General features: G+C 40.6%; 1 protein-coding gene across 1 annotated transcript; it reads left to right on the top strand.

The window, feature by feature from the left end:
• Window positions 1–8,051: 8,051 nt before the first annotated feature.
• Window positions 8,052–9,709, top strand: LOC101852744 (acetylcholine-binding protein). Its single transcript, XM_005090253.1, has 2 exons — window positions 8,052–8,121; window positions 8,788–9,709. Exons 1-2 carry the CDS (start codon window positions 8,079–8,081, stop codon window positions 9,441–9,443), a joined length of 699 nt encoding a protein of 232 aa, XP_005090310.1. The 5' UTR covers window positions 8,052–8,078; the 3' UTR covers window positions 9,444–9,709.
• The last annotated feature ends 4,717 nt before the right edge of the window (window positions 9,710–14,426 follow it).

Raw genomic sequence — 14,426 nt, 5'->3', positions numbered from 1 at the left:
GGTTCCTGGTGTCTGGAGGGAGTTGGTGAAGATACAGAGATGGCCGTACACGTTATATACAGGTGCCCCTCACCCTCGAATAACTTGCCAGTTCCTGTGTTTTTTTTTAACTAACCTCCTTCTGATTTTTTTGTTGTTCTGATATCCTACTTATCGAGTGAATTGGTTTTGTTTGGTTGGTGGGTTGGTGGTTGGTTGTTGGTTGTTGATGTTGTGGGGTTGTTTTGTTTTTTTGTTTTTTTTTGGAGCTCGTTGCCTTTTTTGCCCTGTTTAAGTCTCTTTGTTTTGTTTTGTTTTGTGTTTTCTTTTTTCTCATTTTTCCGTTAATGTAAGACATCCTAGAGATAACATAGAGGTGCCTTGTGACATGGCTGTAATGAAGAGCGGTGTAAGACTTACATAAGGACATCTGGGGCAAGGTCACACTCCCCTTCCTTGCTGCACTGACCCACAACGCTACGTGTGGCGACACAGAGGTACTGACGACTCGCCAGGGTATGGCCTCTCACACTCGCTCGTTTTGTTTTGTTGTTTTGTTTTTGGTTGTTTTTTTTTCCTTTCCCACATTTCTATTTCGTGCTATTGTGTTGGAATTTGACGACGCACAGGAACTCACGGATATTGTTTATGCGATGAACTGTTTATTTCCCTTTTCAGCCGTACGAGTTTACAAATAAATAAATTTAAAAAATAAAAGAATACATAAATTATAAATCAACTAATGAATGAATCAATCAACCAATCAATAAATCAATTTTTTAACAATACATATATACATAAATACATAAATAAATATATACATAAATAAGTGAATAAACAAAGGCTGTTTCTGTTTCTTATTATTGTTTTCTTTTTTTGGCAGGGGGGGGGGGGGAGGGGGTTAGGAATTTGTTTCAACAGTTGGAGGACATGTCAGCTGACACTCCCAGCTTGGTTTCTCCTGATTGTACACACAGTAGAAAAAAACCAAAAACAAAACGAAACAAAACGAAACAAAACTTGAAATGTTTGGAAGAAATTGTGGGCGTAACTGGGGTGGGGGGTGGGGGGTGGGGGGGGAGATATCTAGAGAGTATTCTTATAGTTTGTCAACTCAGTGCTCTACTTCTTACTGCCAAGTGACCACGGCCACATCTGAACATGATATTCTGATGCATGTTGTGGGGCGTCACGTGGTGACCTACATAGCGGGAAGTAGGAGTAGGCAGTGCGAACTTAGTCTTTCAAGCAAATTATGGAAAACATTTCACACACATTTTATGCGACCTCGTTGGTCCAATAGAAATGAGTGCGAACCTCTCTTTAGAATGTGCAATTGTGAATTTTTTTACGGCTCCATCGATACAAATTAGATCATTAAGAAGGCAATCAGCTTTGACTATGATATTTTCAATAATTTACTTTTCAATTTTGTTTTCAACCCTTCTCTATTTTTTAATAATCTCAACTAGCCATTAATTTCGTAATAATGTCATTAATTAATTGAGTTATTAATCTTCACAAAGTTTGAAGTGTTCTGTATTATGTTATTTTTCTTATCATCCGTATAAAACATTGTGCTTGGTCTAACATTGGGAAAAGACCAGTGAACGATTTAGACAGGAGAACAAAGCCGTTTAGCCAGTGGCGGATTCTTAAGCCTACATCAGAAATACAGCGACCTATGAGTGCCACCGTAAGAAAGAAACGCTTAATGTTTCGTCATGCGTAAAGCTATTGCATGTCTGTTGAAGAACAAATCAAATCTCAAACTCATCGACAGCAGGAAGAAAATGAAAAAAGGTACACGTTTCTTGTTCTCTTTTATTTTTGGGAAATGTTTTACGGCGCTCGCAACTGCATACCGTCATATGAGCGCGGGGTAACATTAAACATTTTCAGTTAATAGGAAATTTTGAATTCTGTCCGGGTGGCGGCCGAAGCCTAATCTTATCTATTTTAGACCACCAAGGGATCTTTAACGTGCGCAACATGCACACGGGACCTCCGAGATTTTTCGCCCATGCCCAAGAAGGCTAGCTGCTGCTGTAGATCTTTCCTACCAGAAGATCAGGGGTGTGGCAGAAAGACAGCAGCAAGGAGGAACCAAGGAGAAGAAGTAGAAAGGCTGCAGAAAGAGTCAGGAGCCCAGAGGAGGTGGCTTAGGAGGTGAGGGGGTGGGAGCAGAAAGTGGCGACGAAAGAAGACGATAGAACATTGCTAGAGAGCAGGAAAGGATGTGAAAGGAGACAATTTTAGAGAAGAAAAATTTTCAGTCGCTATCCGGATTCGAACCCGGGACGTTTGAATGAGAGGCCAACACCTTAACCTCTAGGCCACGAGAGCCCCACTTCTTGTTCTTGTTCTTGTTCTTGTTCTTCTCTTTCTTCTGGTTTTCCTTGACCTTTTTCTTGTTCTTTTTTCTGACACAGCATCTTTGCAATTGCATCTACTAAAATTGTTTTGTTTTTTTTTAAGAAAAAAAAGTAGGTTTCTTATAATAATTGATTCCTTTGGCTTGTTTTTTGTTTGTTTGTTTTTGTTGGTTACAGAGGCGTACAGAAAAACATAAATACGTGTACTTTATATGGTTGCGTTTAAAGGACAAGCGGGCTAACCCAGATATCGGCGGTTTCCAGAAATCTTAACCTTCACGAAAAGTGGGCATTGCCCTACCTATAGGAGAAGTTTGGTTTCATTGGTGTGTATATTTGTTTGGTTATAGAGAAAACTCTCCTTGACGTTATAGCGACCATACATGAGTGAATTAGTCACACAGAGTATCATAGACAAAGACTACTGACACAGCATTGCCGTTAGCCACGGGATGGGTTTTTTTTTTGGGGGGGGGGTATTTTTTTTAAGGCTGTAGAAATACGAAAGTATCAACTCAGCTACCATTTCTATGCCGATGACACCCAGATGTATGGCTCTTTTCATCCATGCGACACCGATGAATTCATAGAAAGAGTCGAGAAATGCATTGAAAGAGTGGAAAAAATGGATGGGGGAAAAGTAAATTAATGCTGAATGAAGAAAAAATCAGAAGCCAATCTATTTGAGAGTTTAAAAAAACCTTAATGATGTTATAATAGAATTGTATTAACTTGTAGTGGACACGCTGCTTCTTCTTTCCTATCAAACATAGATCTATCGTCCTTATCTCCCTTCCTTCTTTTTATGTTTTATATTCTCTTGTAACACATCTAATCTTTTGGCGCTCATATGACCTTATGCAGTTGCAATCGCCGTAAAACCTCTACTAAAACAAACACTCTATTGACCACCCACCCACACATCGTGTCACACACACACACACACACACACATGACACTGTGAGCCTCATCTAACACTCCTGTCTGCTACTGCCTTGGGAATTCCCCTTTTCTTTAATCTCCCCAAGCTTGACACTACGCCAAACACCGGACGTCAAGATTATGTAAAAGAGAAATATGAAACCAAATAGCTCAGTTCTGGGGGATGTGGGTGGTTGGCGGGTGCTCTGGTGCGGTTTGCTTCTTCTTTCCTATCAAACATCTATCGTCCTTATCTCCCCTTCTTTTTTTTATGTTCATTACTCTCTTGTAACACCTCTAATCTTCTGGCGCTCATATGACCTTATGCAGTTGCGAGCGCCGTAAAACCTCTACTAAAACTAAAACTAAAACTTCTGGGGTATTATACAACGATACAACGCGACCAAAACCAACCTTTTGATGAATTCCTGCACTCGAAATAATACGTATCCAGCTCAGTCAGGATACAAAGAATATCGACCGTTACAGTAATTGTTTAAATTTTGAGTTCTGAATGGTGTGTGGTTTCTTCTAAAGAGTGATGCAAACGTTGACCCCACCAAACGTTGTATGCTTGTGTATGTATGTGTGTGTGTGTGTGTGTGTGTGTGTGTGTGTGTGTGTGTGTGTGTGTGTTTGTGTGTGTATGTGTTTGTGTGTGTGTGTGATAGATAGATAGATAGATAGATAGATAGATAGATAGATAGATAGATAGATAGATAGATAGATAGATAGATAGATAGCTGGATAGATAGATATAGATCGATGAAAATCCTACACTGATTTTATAATTATTGGTATCTCTATTTCCAATATTAATATTATTATTGCTTTTATTACACTAATGTTATTGATGTCATCGATATCGCATTCTTATTTTTACACTGGCATCTGTGGCGTAGCACGCTTTCTGCTTGGCATACAGCAAGAGATCCAAGTTCGATTCTCGAGTGGAGTAAATATCTTATTGAGTCCCGGTCTTTTTGCTGGGATATTGTATACCTCTCAGACCTTATTGGCCTTGACAAGCAGGGAGGGAAGCCCGCCTCCTAAATGATCTAAATGGTGTTTGTGGGTTATAAAACACTCCTACATAACTAGTTTTACAAACAAAAAAACACTTCTGATTTTTTGTACCTACTATTATCAATAATTCAGATCATGACGAGGGTGCAGGGGCGGAGCGGTTAGTGAGCTCGTCTCCGAAGCGGAAAGTCCGGGTTCGAGCCTCGGTTTTTTTTCGCCCCCCCCCCTGCCCACCCAGCAGTAATGGGTACCTGACTTAGAGTTGGGGAAGTAAAGGCCGCGTGGAAGGGAACTGGCCACCCTACCACAATATGCCGTAGGCCCAGGACGTTGTCTCACTAACAAGGCAATACCCATGTCCGGATCGGATGCAGGAACAACTTTACTTTTATGATCATGACAACAGTAACAGTATTGATGATATCATTAAAAAGTAAGTAAATAAATAAACAATAATAATTAATATTTATAATAATAATGATAATGATATTAATAATAATAATAATAATAATAATAATAATAATAATAATAATAATAATAATAATAATAATAATAATAATAATAATAATAATAATAATAATAATACAATGTCATAATAAACAGATTTATCGTGTTTAAGGCCATTGGCCCACACCACACCATACAAAACACTCATTTCTCAAATATAGTTTCTATATTGAAGAAGTATAGTATGTGCATAATATATCTCTTATTGTGGGTTCAACATTGCATCTTTCTGTCCCTGGAAAGAGTGAGGGTGGGAGGAATTAACCATTTTCTTTGATGGACAACATTGAAATTCCTCTTCAATTGTATGAGAGGTACACCTCACACAAGGGTGAATTTATTATGTCCTCCTATTACTATTTTTGATTAATGGAAGACTGTGAGTTTTTAACAAGACCATGACTCTTCTGTTCCAATACCGTAGGAAATTGATGATGTACTCAGCTGTTTCTTGAAATGGATATGTAAGAGAAAATAGATTACACAGGTGACAGACTGCCTCCTGTATGTTTTGCACAGAGCGATCAACAAGCCTATTATTTACTTCACTGAGAAATAATCCCAGTGCCTCCAACCCTTTTAGAAAACAAGGCATTCCAAAACACAGGGAAAATAATAGGTTCTTAACTTCGGAATACCAGTTGACTCTGCCCAGTTCACAGGAACGATAAAATTACATGTAACTTTTCTTTGGATAACTGCCATTGTCTAAATCTATAAGGGTGCACCAGAATGTAATGACACAATGCGCGTAATCAGAACATGAATTTGTTTTTCCCACTTCACTTAGAACTGAACACTTTGGTGTAGCTTTGCCAAGATCCTGAAAGGCGTTCCAGATATCTACCATTATCAATCACTTTCCAATTTTTAGTACCCCAAATTTCAGAGCCATAAAACTGCAGTGGTTTAATTTTTACGTCAACAGGTTTTGTTGTTGTTACTGTTTCCAAATTTAATCCATGGTATGAACCGAAAAGCCTTCTTGTTCGAGAACCAATCCACTGAGCTTTACAAGCTCGATCTTCCAGCGTTCGTCTCCAGCATACACCAGGAGAAAAGAAAACGCTCATATCAAGTAGCTACAAAAAGTTGCTGTCTCTAAGATCTTACCCTGCAAATACCACCTCTCAGATCTTTTCAGAGATAGCCTCCATTTCTAAAAACCAAAATTCTTGCTGTTCTCGCTCTGTATTCACGTTTAAACCCCATATCTGGCAAGAATCATAACACGTGTCGATTTTCCTTTGTAAACCTTTGGCGTTGACGTTAAAAAGACTTAGGTCATTAGTGTATATTAATCATTAAATACAATCACCTTCCTTGGGCAATACCTGTAGGGTATGGGTATTTGATTCGGAAAGATGTTTTTCAACTTGAGAAATGAACCCCAAAAAATGCTATAGGGCTCTGTATGCAGCCTTGTTTGACACCTGATGTACATTGGAAGTATTTGGTAGTATAACATGTTATGGATCATCGTTCTTCTGAACAGACTTGAACACGTGAAGGAACACTTTGACTCATACATTTTCAAAGTACGACGTAGTATACACTAGTCCAAAACAGCCAAGACTTCTTAATTAATACTGTCCAAAGCTTTTCTATGTCAACCCAGTCAATTACTTTTATAAAGTCGTCAAAATACTTAGAATCGTCTGCCATGCTTGGATATATACTTTTAGACTAACGATTGGAGTGAAAATATACCTTTAATCTATAGTAGAAGAATTTCGTCTAAAACCGGCCTGAGATTCAGAGATGAGGTTACCTTCATCACACCATTGTGACAGTCTTTTGTTCAATATGATAGAGAACAATTGGACAATAATAATACTAATTGCATTGATATAGAGCATGCTCTATGCGCTTTACAACTATTATTACCCCAGCCGACCCTCTGAGAACACTCAGAAACATTCTCGGCTTCCGCAGAAGCATACAGTGCAAGCTGCAGATTTCACTAGCGCAAACACCAACAAACTGACAAGATCGTTCACTGTCTATAGCCGGGTACCCATTTCCACCTGGGTGAAGTGAGGAAAATGTGTGCAAAGTGCCTCTCCCAAGGACACAACGTCGGGTCCCTGACGGGATTCGAACCCACGACCTTACGGTTGCGAGTCCAAGAGCCGAACTACTAGGCCACCGACGCCACTAATTTATTTACCAATAACATTCAGTCAACTAATATCTCTGAAATTATTTATATCATTTACCTTTCCTTTTTTCGATGCAAACTAAATATCAACAATGATAATAATAATCATGGAGACCTTATCATTATTATAATCTTTTTTTTAAAACAATTATTATCATCATAATTACTATTACGATTATGCTATGGTTTTTATTGTAAATGTGAGACAGCGTGGTAGTATCAGGCTCTCGTCAATTTTTGGGCATGTAGAGTTATTGGTATCATCTTAAAGTCGTTCACCTGTCTTTATTTGGATGAAAAAAGTATCCATTTATCTTGAATACAAGTCTAGATATTTGCAATTGAAGGAGGTGGGGTAACCTGTCTTCAGAGATAAAATTAGTGAGAAAATGGTCGCCAAAGATTAGTTATTTCCTTAGCTTAACTGTGGTAACTGAAAATTTACATTTTTGTGCCTTTAATCAACGTTTTTCAGAAAAATCCACACAGAAATGCGTTCTTTAATGGGCATGAACGTTGCTGTGCCAAAAAGCAAACATTTGATAAAAATTCACAAACCTGCGGAAAAATGCAAGTTTCTTCACTTTGATTATTTTGACGAGAGCCTGATTCCACCACGCCGCCTGACATATTGTCTTTAACATAATAATTACCAGTGCATTTTTCATTTTCCTTCTGTTATGCTTGTTTTTTTTGTGTTTTTTTGAGCTGGTCTGTCCAACTGTTGGAATCAAGTCAGAAAATTCCCGACCAAGGACGAGTTCGAAAGAATCAGACAGAAAGACAACCCGGAGAGACATGCTATTTTGTTTTCTTCCTATCTTACCAATGGCCTGGGCGTCTCCATCCGCCGTCTATCTCGGTCGTGAGACATATCGCGTGCAGCCATGACCTAATTTTTCCATGACTTTGTTTCGTTTCATAGATTGCTCTCCAAGGTGCATCACAAGACATACATGTCTTATTTTTAGAAGAACTCTTGGGCAAAAAATAGTTGTAATAGTTTTCAGAAAAAAAACCCTCACAGTTGTTAAAGAGAAGGCAGCTGTATATATAAGGATGCTGCAGTTCCCTGTGTCTTCACCAACTCCCTCCAGAGATCAGGAACCATGGCTCGCTTCATTCTTCTGTGCATCGCTCTCACGTTTGCTGGTGAGACATTTTGTTGAATTCTTGTGTGTGTGTGTGTGGGGGGGGGTTAATGGGGTTCAATCGACCCTTATTTTTTGCCTTGTTAGTTTGTTTGATGTTGGTTGTTTTTAGCAGATCATTAACTCATTTCCTCTAATCACTTTAGATTTTGAAGACTTTGAAGGAAATATGTAACGGAAGCTTTAAATGAGTTGTCAAAAAAAATTGTAGTTACAATTTTGCTTCAGCGTTTAAGGTAATCGCGTTCTATGATAATATTATGTGGCAAATAAACAATAAACTATGCCCACTGTGAATGAAATGAGATTCCCCTTGATGAAACTATCTAAAATAGCTGTCAACAGGAATGCACAAGAGACTTGTTAATGTGTATGTATCATTCTGCGTTCTTTCTTCACTTGTCTTTTTTCTTACCATTGACTAAAATGACTGACCTACACACAACTCTATTGAAGTTCTGGTGAGGTTTTGTCCTTTTGTCTAACCCCAGAGCCATTTTCCTCTTCCTCATCAGCTCACACGTGTTTAGATGTTCTGTTCTCAAACATCTCCAAACGACTCTGGCATGTACAAACAACTTTTTCACCTGTTCCTGAAAATCCTTCAAAAGTCTTCAAAACATTCCTCTCAATTTTCCTGATCTTATTCTCTTCGTCATCTCCACAGGCGCCTCCGCGGCAAGCCACTACAATGAGCTGTACAACTGGTTCGGAGAAAGAGCCTCCCCAGCCTTCCCCCAACCCGACGACTCCGGACCCCTGGACGTGGACATGCGTCTGACCAAACTGGACGTGGTCGGAGTGGACAGTGCCAACAACATCGTGAGTGTGATCGTGAGGAGAAGGGTGCTGTGGGCTGACCGTAATCTGGCTTATGACGAGGCCAAGTTCAACGTGTCCTGTGTGTATCTGGCGGCCACCAACATCTGGACTGTTGACAGCAGTTTCTACAACTCGATAAGTGAGGAGCAGGTTTTGAACCGTGAGGTCATCGGCTTCGCCGGAGGTGAGTTGCTGGAAATTGAAAGAGTCAAGGTCAGCGTCAACTGTGACCTGAGTGGTGTGAACACCTACACTGGCGCCACCTGCCACCTCCAACTTGGCTCCTACGGTTTGGGAAATGAGCTGGTCCGTCTGAGGGAGCCCAAGGACAACTGGACCTTCCATCTGGAGTCGGCTTTCAACGGAGCCTCCCCCTACGAGCTTCTGTCTGGTGACGTCAGCAGATCTGTGTTGCCCTATGCTTCCGGTGACCCCGAGCAGCACTACTACGATGCCCTGACCTTCACCTTCAGCTTCAGAAGGAAGTGGGGTGGTCAGTAAATCTGGGGTGGGTTGATCAACTCCTGTTTGCTCCATTATTGACTCTCAGCGACTGTTTGTTTGGATGGTAAAATGTGTTGCAATTGTCTCCCCTGTTGCAGAAAGTACGTTCCGAATTAGGGACAGAACATGCAATTGTTGGTCTCTGCATTGTTCAGAATATTATTTCAGAGTCTGCTAAAATTTACCAAAAGTCAAATCTCATGTTTTATGTTTACACGTTTCCATTTGGATTCCCTGAAATAAACCAAACTTGTTCTTATTTACATCATGTCTGGAATTTTCACTTATCATTTAATTTCCGAGCACATTTTGATGTCTCTTCTGGGATATGTTCTGCAATCATCTGTTTTCTAGATTTCTTTCCTCTTTCAAGTTTTTGTGTGTATCTATGCTATATCTTTCGTGGGCAGGCGTTGGAAAGATAAATTGCTATGAGTTTTAAGGTCAATGCTGATTACTGCTTATCGAGAGAGGGATATGCGAATGGAAAGTATGAGTTCGCTATTGTCACTAGGCCTATTAAGCGCTATTCTACTGCCATTTATAAAAGTATATAACAGTATATAAAGTTTGTATAATTTTACAGGAGAGCCCACAACCCCCCCCCCAAAAAAAAAAGCAACAAATGAATACTGCTACCAAGGAGACAACATTAATTTGCTTAAAGATAATAATAAGAGGGTTGTTTTCAAATTTGTATTTTTGAAAATATTGACTTGGGATGTTTGCAAAGAGTTTGCTTTCGGGGTAACAACTTGCCAGTTTGTTGTTGGGTTGATGCTTTTTTACTTTTTTTGTTGCTTTTTTTGGAGGGGGTGGCTCTCATGTAAAATTGTAAAATCTGCATTTACTGTTCTTTTAAATATGATGACAACAGTCTTAAGGCACATTGACACACACACACACACACACACACACACACACACACACACACACACACACACACACACACACACACACACACACATCCGCATCCTTCCGTCTGTCTAACGGACAACAGACAACGGTGACTGACAGGGTACACCGTGGTTAAACCATCACCCTTCAGTTTCTGGCTGTGCCTTTCACCACGATAGACGTCAACACGACAGTCCTTGATTTGTCGAGGCAAGAAGGCGGCGTTTTCACCAAGATAATAGAGCAATGATGCTTTCAAGCATAATACAGCCTATTGAATGAATAATAATAGAATTACTATATTTAGTTGTCCATCTTCTCCCTTCCCTGCCCTCTCCCAAAACGCCACATTTTCCTGTCCACCCCCAAGCCCACAAAAGCAGAAGACATATTATGAGTAAAAGAAGAGCAAAGGGTAACAGTCTATCTAATCTATCCTAAAATAGAAGGAACTATCTTTCCAAGGTTTTCAAAATCCTGGAAAATGTGAAAATTTCAATTACCATCAACGCTCAGCTCCTTGTCTATTTCTATCTTGTTCATGTACTGCAGATGTGAATATAGACAGTGTTCCCAAAAAATGCTGAAAATTTTCGAACCGCTGCACCCAGTACCTCCTTGTGTACCTCCGTTGTGAAGAGAGATGAGAATGGTAGCGAGCGAAGTGACTGTCGACACCGTGCACACCAACAATCTTAGCCTGGGACTTTGATATGTTATTGTTGAATCAAGAATTGACCAGGAGTACGAGTAGAGTATGATATCAGATTTAACAATTTCAACACCACAAAAATGTGAGTACAAAAATTAGCGAGGATGAACTTGTCCGACTTCACCAGACTTAACAGAAGACATATCAATGACTCCACATGCCCAAAAAAACTGACGAACGCCTGATTCCACCGCGTCGTGACAACTTCAATCCTGTCAACTCCCGCCAATGGTAGGACGCAGGACTTCGGTCTCAAAACTAGCAGGCGACAGAATGAATTCATCTGTCTTTAAGGCAGAAGGACGCGGCTGTGTGGTCTGAATGAACAGTTATGGAGATACCAAAGAGGTTTTAGAATCTGTTATACTATGTAACTTTTTCTTTCCTCATTCTTACTATCGTCATTTCCCTCTACTCCTTTTCTATATTTGTCACACTCTTGTGAACAGCTATTTCCGGTAAGCCCTGATAGTCGAAGCAGACTTTGTGCTGTTGAAGCTACAGAGTTGAGCAGAGTAAGCCTGATTCTCCGTTTGGACTTCTCTGTTGACATCCACCCCTTTGCGCCCATATGACCTTATGCAGTTGCGAGCTACGTAAAACCTGACTACAACCAAACATGCTCTGTACGTTGTATAATCCTCTTGCGGTGAGACAGGACAGCTTCACAAGGATGGCCTGGCATAACCTCTAGTTGTGGGAGTCCAGTGGAGCGGTCAATGAGTCCAGTGGAGCGGTCAGTGAGTACAGTGGAGCAGTCAGTGAGTCCAGTGGAGCGGTCAGTGAGTCCAGTGGAGCGGTCAGTGAGTCCAGTGGAGCAGTCAGTGAGTCCAGTGGAGCGGTCAGTGAGTCCAGTGGAGCGGTCAGTGAGTCCAGTGTCAGTTTGAATATTGGCGGGTCAAACCCCGTAACCACAACAGGGTGGAGAACGTCGATTGTTGTCTGGGAAACAATTACTGAAGTTCATGGCACGCGTGGATCTGATCCCTCACTTGTTCGTTTACTACAGAACATAATTTGTGGAGTGTGACTGTGTGGGGCAGTGTTCACTGTTTTGTAAAACGTTTTACTATACAATAAAGGGTCAGTTAGACGAAAAATAAAATGGTATAGGGATGTCACAAGATCCACCGGACTTGCCAAAACAACCCTACAAGGAACTGTACTAGGAAAGACAAAGAGAGAAAGGCAGAGAAGAAGGTAGGAGGACAACATTACAGAGTGGACAGGGAAGACGATGGGTGACAATCTGAGGAAAGCAGAGGACAAAGAGAAATGGCTAGAGCTGGTTGTCGGATGCAATGGTGACCCCACGGTTGCCCCAATCACGGGATAGAAGAAGAAGAAGAAGAAGAAGAAGAAGAAGAAGAAGAAGAAGAAGAAGAAGAACAAGAAGAACAAGAACAAGAACAAGAACAAGAACAAGAACAAGAACAAGAACAAGAAGAAGAAAAAGAAGACAATAGACAAACCACATGGATTGTATGTGTGCCATTGCAAGCTCAAAGTAGACAAATATGGTATGGTTTTAATGCCCTATCAATACAGTTAGGTTTGTTTAAGAGGTGAGACCGAACCAAATGGATTGAGACTGAGAGCCTTGAAAGCTCACCAAGGCGACCCAATTCCTTTACTTTTATTCGCCGCTTATACCCTTTGGTGTGTCGCAGGAAGAAAGAGACGTCTCTCTGTCTCCAGCCGGAGAGCTTGGGTCAAGGTGATGCCGTGGGCGGTTAATGTTTCCCTGACTCCATCTATCTAGTATCTAAGTCTTTCTCGGTCGCTCTCTTGCCTTGTTGCTATCGAATTTTTCATGTAGACAAGTTGTGCTGGATGGTGTGTTGGTAATCGTAGGAGATGTCCGAACCATTTGATTCTTTGGCATTGGATGTGATGCATGACATCATTTGTGTCCACCATTTCTCTGATTATTAAGTTTCTGATTTTTGTCTCGCCTGATCTTGTTAACTGCTATTCTAAGGCATTGCATTTCACATGTTGTAATTATTTGCTCTAATGTCTTGTTCGTTGGACATGGATGGCTGGTGCCTCTATAAATGAATTATTGATGGTCTTGTTCGTTCTCCGTGTTTGGCATTGATAGGTGAGTGTTTGGACCCAATGCCAAGAACGCTAAATTTGGGATTGGAACCAGGGCCATCCCCTCCTTTGTGTAGCATGACACCAACTGATATCCCGGAACATACAGACACTGTTCAATACAGTACCAGTCAATACAGAATGCGCGGATGAGATCAGATGAGGTTTGACTGGTCTCCTCAAAGAGAAATTTGCTTCGCATGGTGGATATTCTCATACACACATACACAACCGTCAGCACACACACACACACACACACACACACACACACACACACACACACACACACACACACACACACACACACACACACACACACACACACACGCGTAAACAGTTCAGGAACCCACCATCTACACTGTATATAATCGTCTGTCTACTGTTTGACGCTCATCCCAGTGGGTGGTTAGCCAGGTGGCCGCGGTTTGAATCCAAACAACAGAAAATGCTTGGGTTCAAGCCGATGGAAATCCCGAGAATGCACGATTCTGTTTACGTTCAAAGCGGCTCTAAGCCTAAACAAGATCGTAAGGTTTAAAGCCAACACAAGATTTTAAGAATGAAAGCCTAAAACAAGATATTTAGGATTGAGAGTCTGAAAAAGAAATGGCGATTGAAAACTTAGCCCAGCTTTTAATTCAAGAATGAAAGCTGAAACTTTTTTTTAATTAATATAGAGAACCTAAACTAAATTTTAGTAACTTGACCTGCACTTTGCGAGTAGGCCTACCAATCCAATCCAACGGATTATAACCAACAGGGTAAAAAATCAACCGGAAGACCACACGGAACCTGGAGAGGAGTCACAGAAATTAATGAACAGAAAATAGGGGGAAGACACGGAGTCACACCAAGCGGCTAGCCCAGGATTGGGATGGGTGGAAAGTGTTTGTTCGTGGCCTGTACCCTGATCCAGGGTAAGAAAGCCAAATATGATGACTTTTTGAATGGCTAGAGGGCACCACTGGTAGGTCCTACTTCTATCAACAGTCGGTGTTATATTTCTGTCTGTCCGTATTACCTTCCTTTTCCCAAGCCCTAAACGCTCGTCGTCTTGTGGACTTGCGCAATTTTTTTTTTCTTTCTAAAACAAACGAAGTCTACAGATTTTGACCTGCAGTCCAAATATCGTTTTGCGGTTCTAGTTTGGCTCACAGAAAACGCAAACGTATTCGTTTATTTGTTTGTTTGTTTGTTTGTTTTGATATTGTTTGTTTGTTTGTTTGTTTGCTTTTGCTATAGTGGTACATGAACTGAGAACTAAATTATCT

The sequence above is a fragment of the Aplysia californica genome, unplaced genomic scaffold (genome assembly GCF_000002075.1).
Source record: "Aplysia californica isolate F4 #8 unplaced genomic scaffold, AplCal3.0 scaffold00014, whole genome shotgun sequence".
NCBI classification, from domain to species: Eukaryota; Metazoa; Mollusca; class Gastropoda; order Aplysiida; family Aplysiidae; genus Aplysia; species Aplysia californica.
The sequence above is the reverse complement of the archived record's forward strand: the minus strand, read 5'-3'. Positions and strand labels throughout refer to the sequence as shown.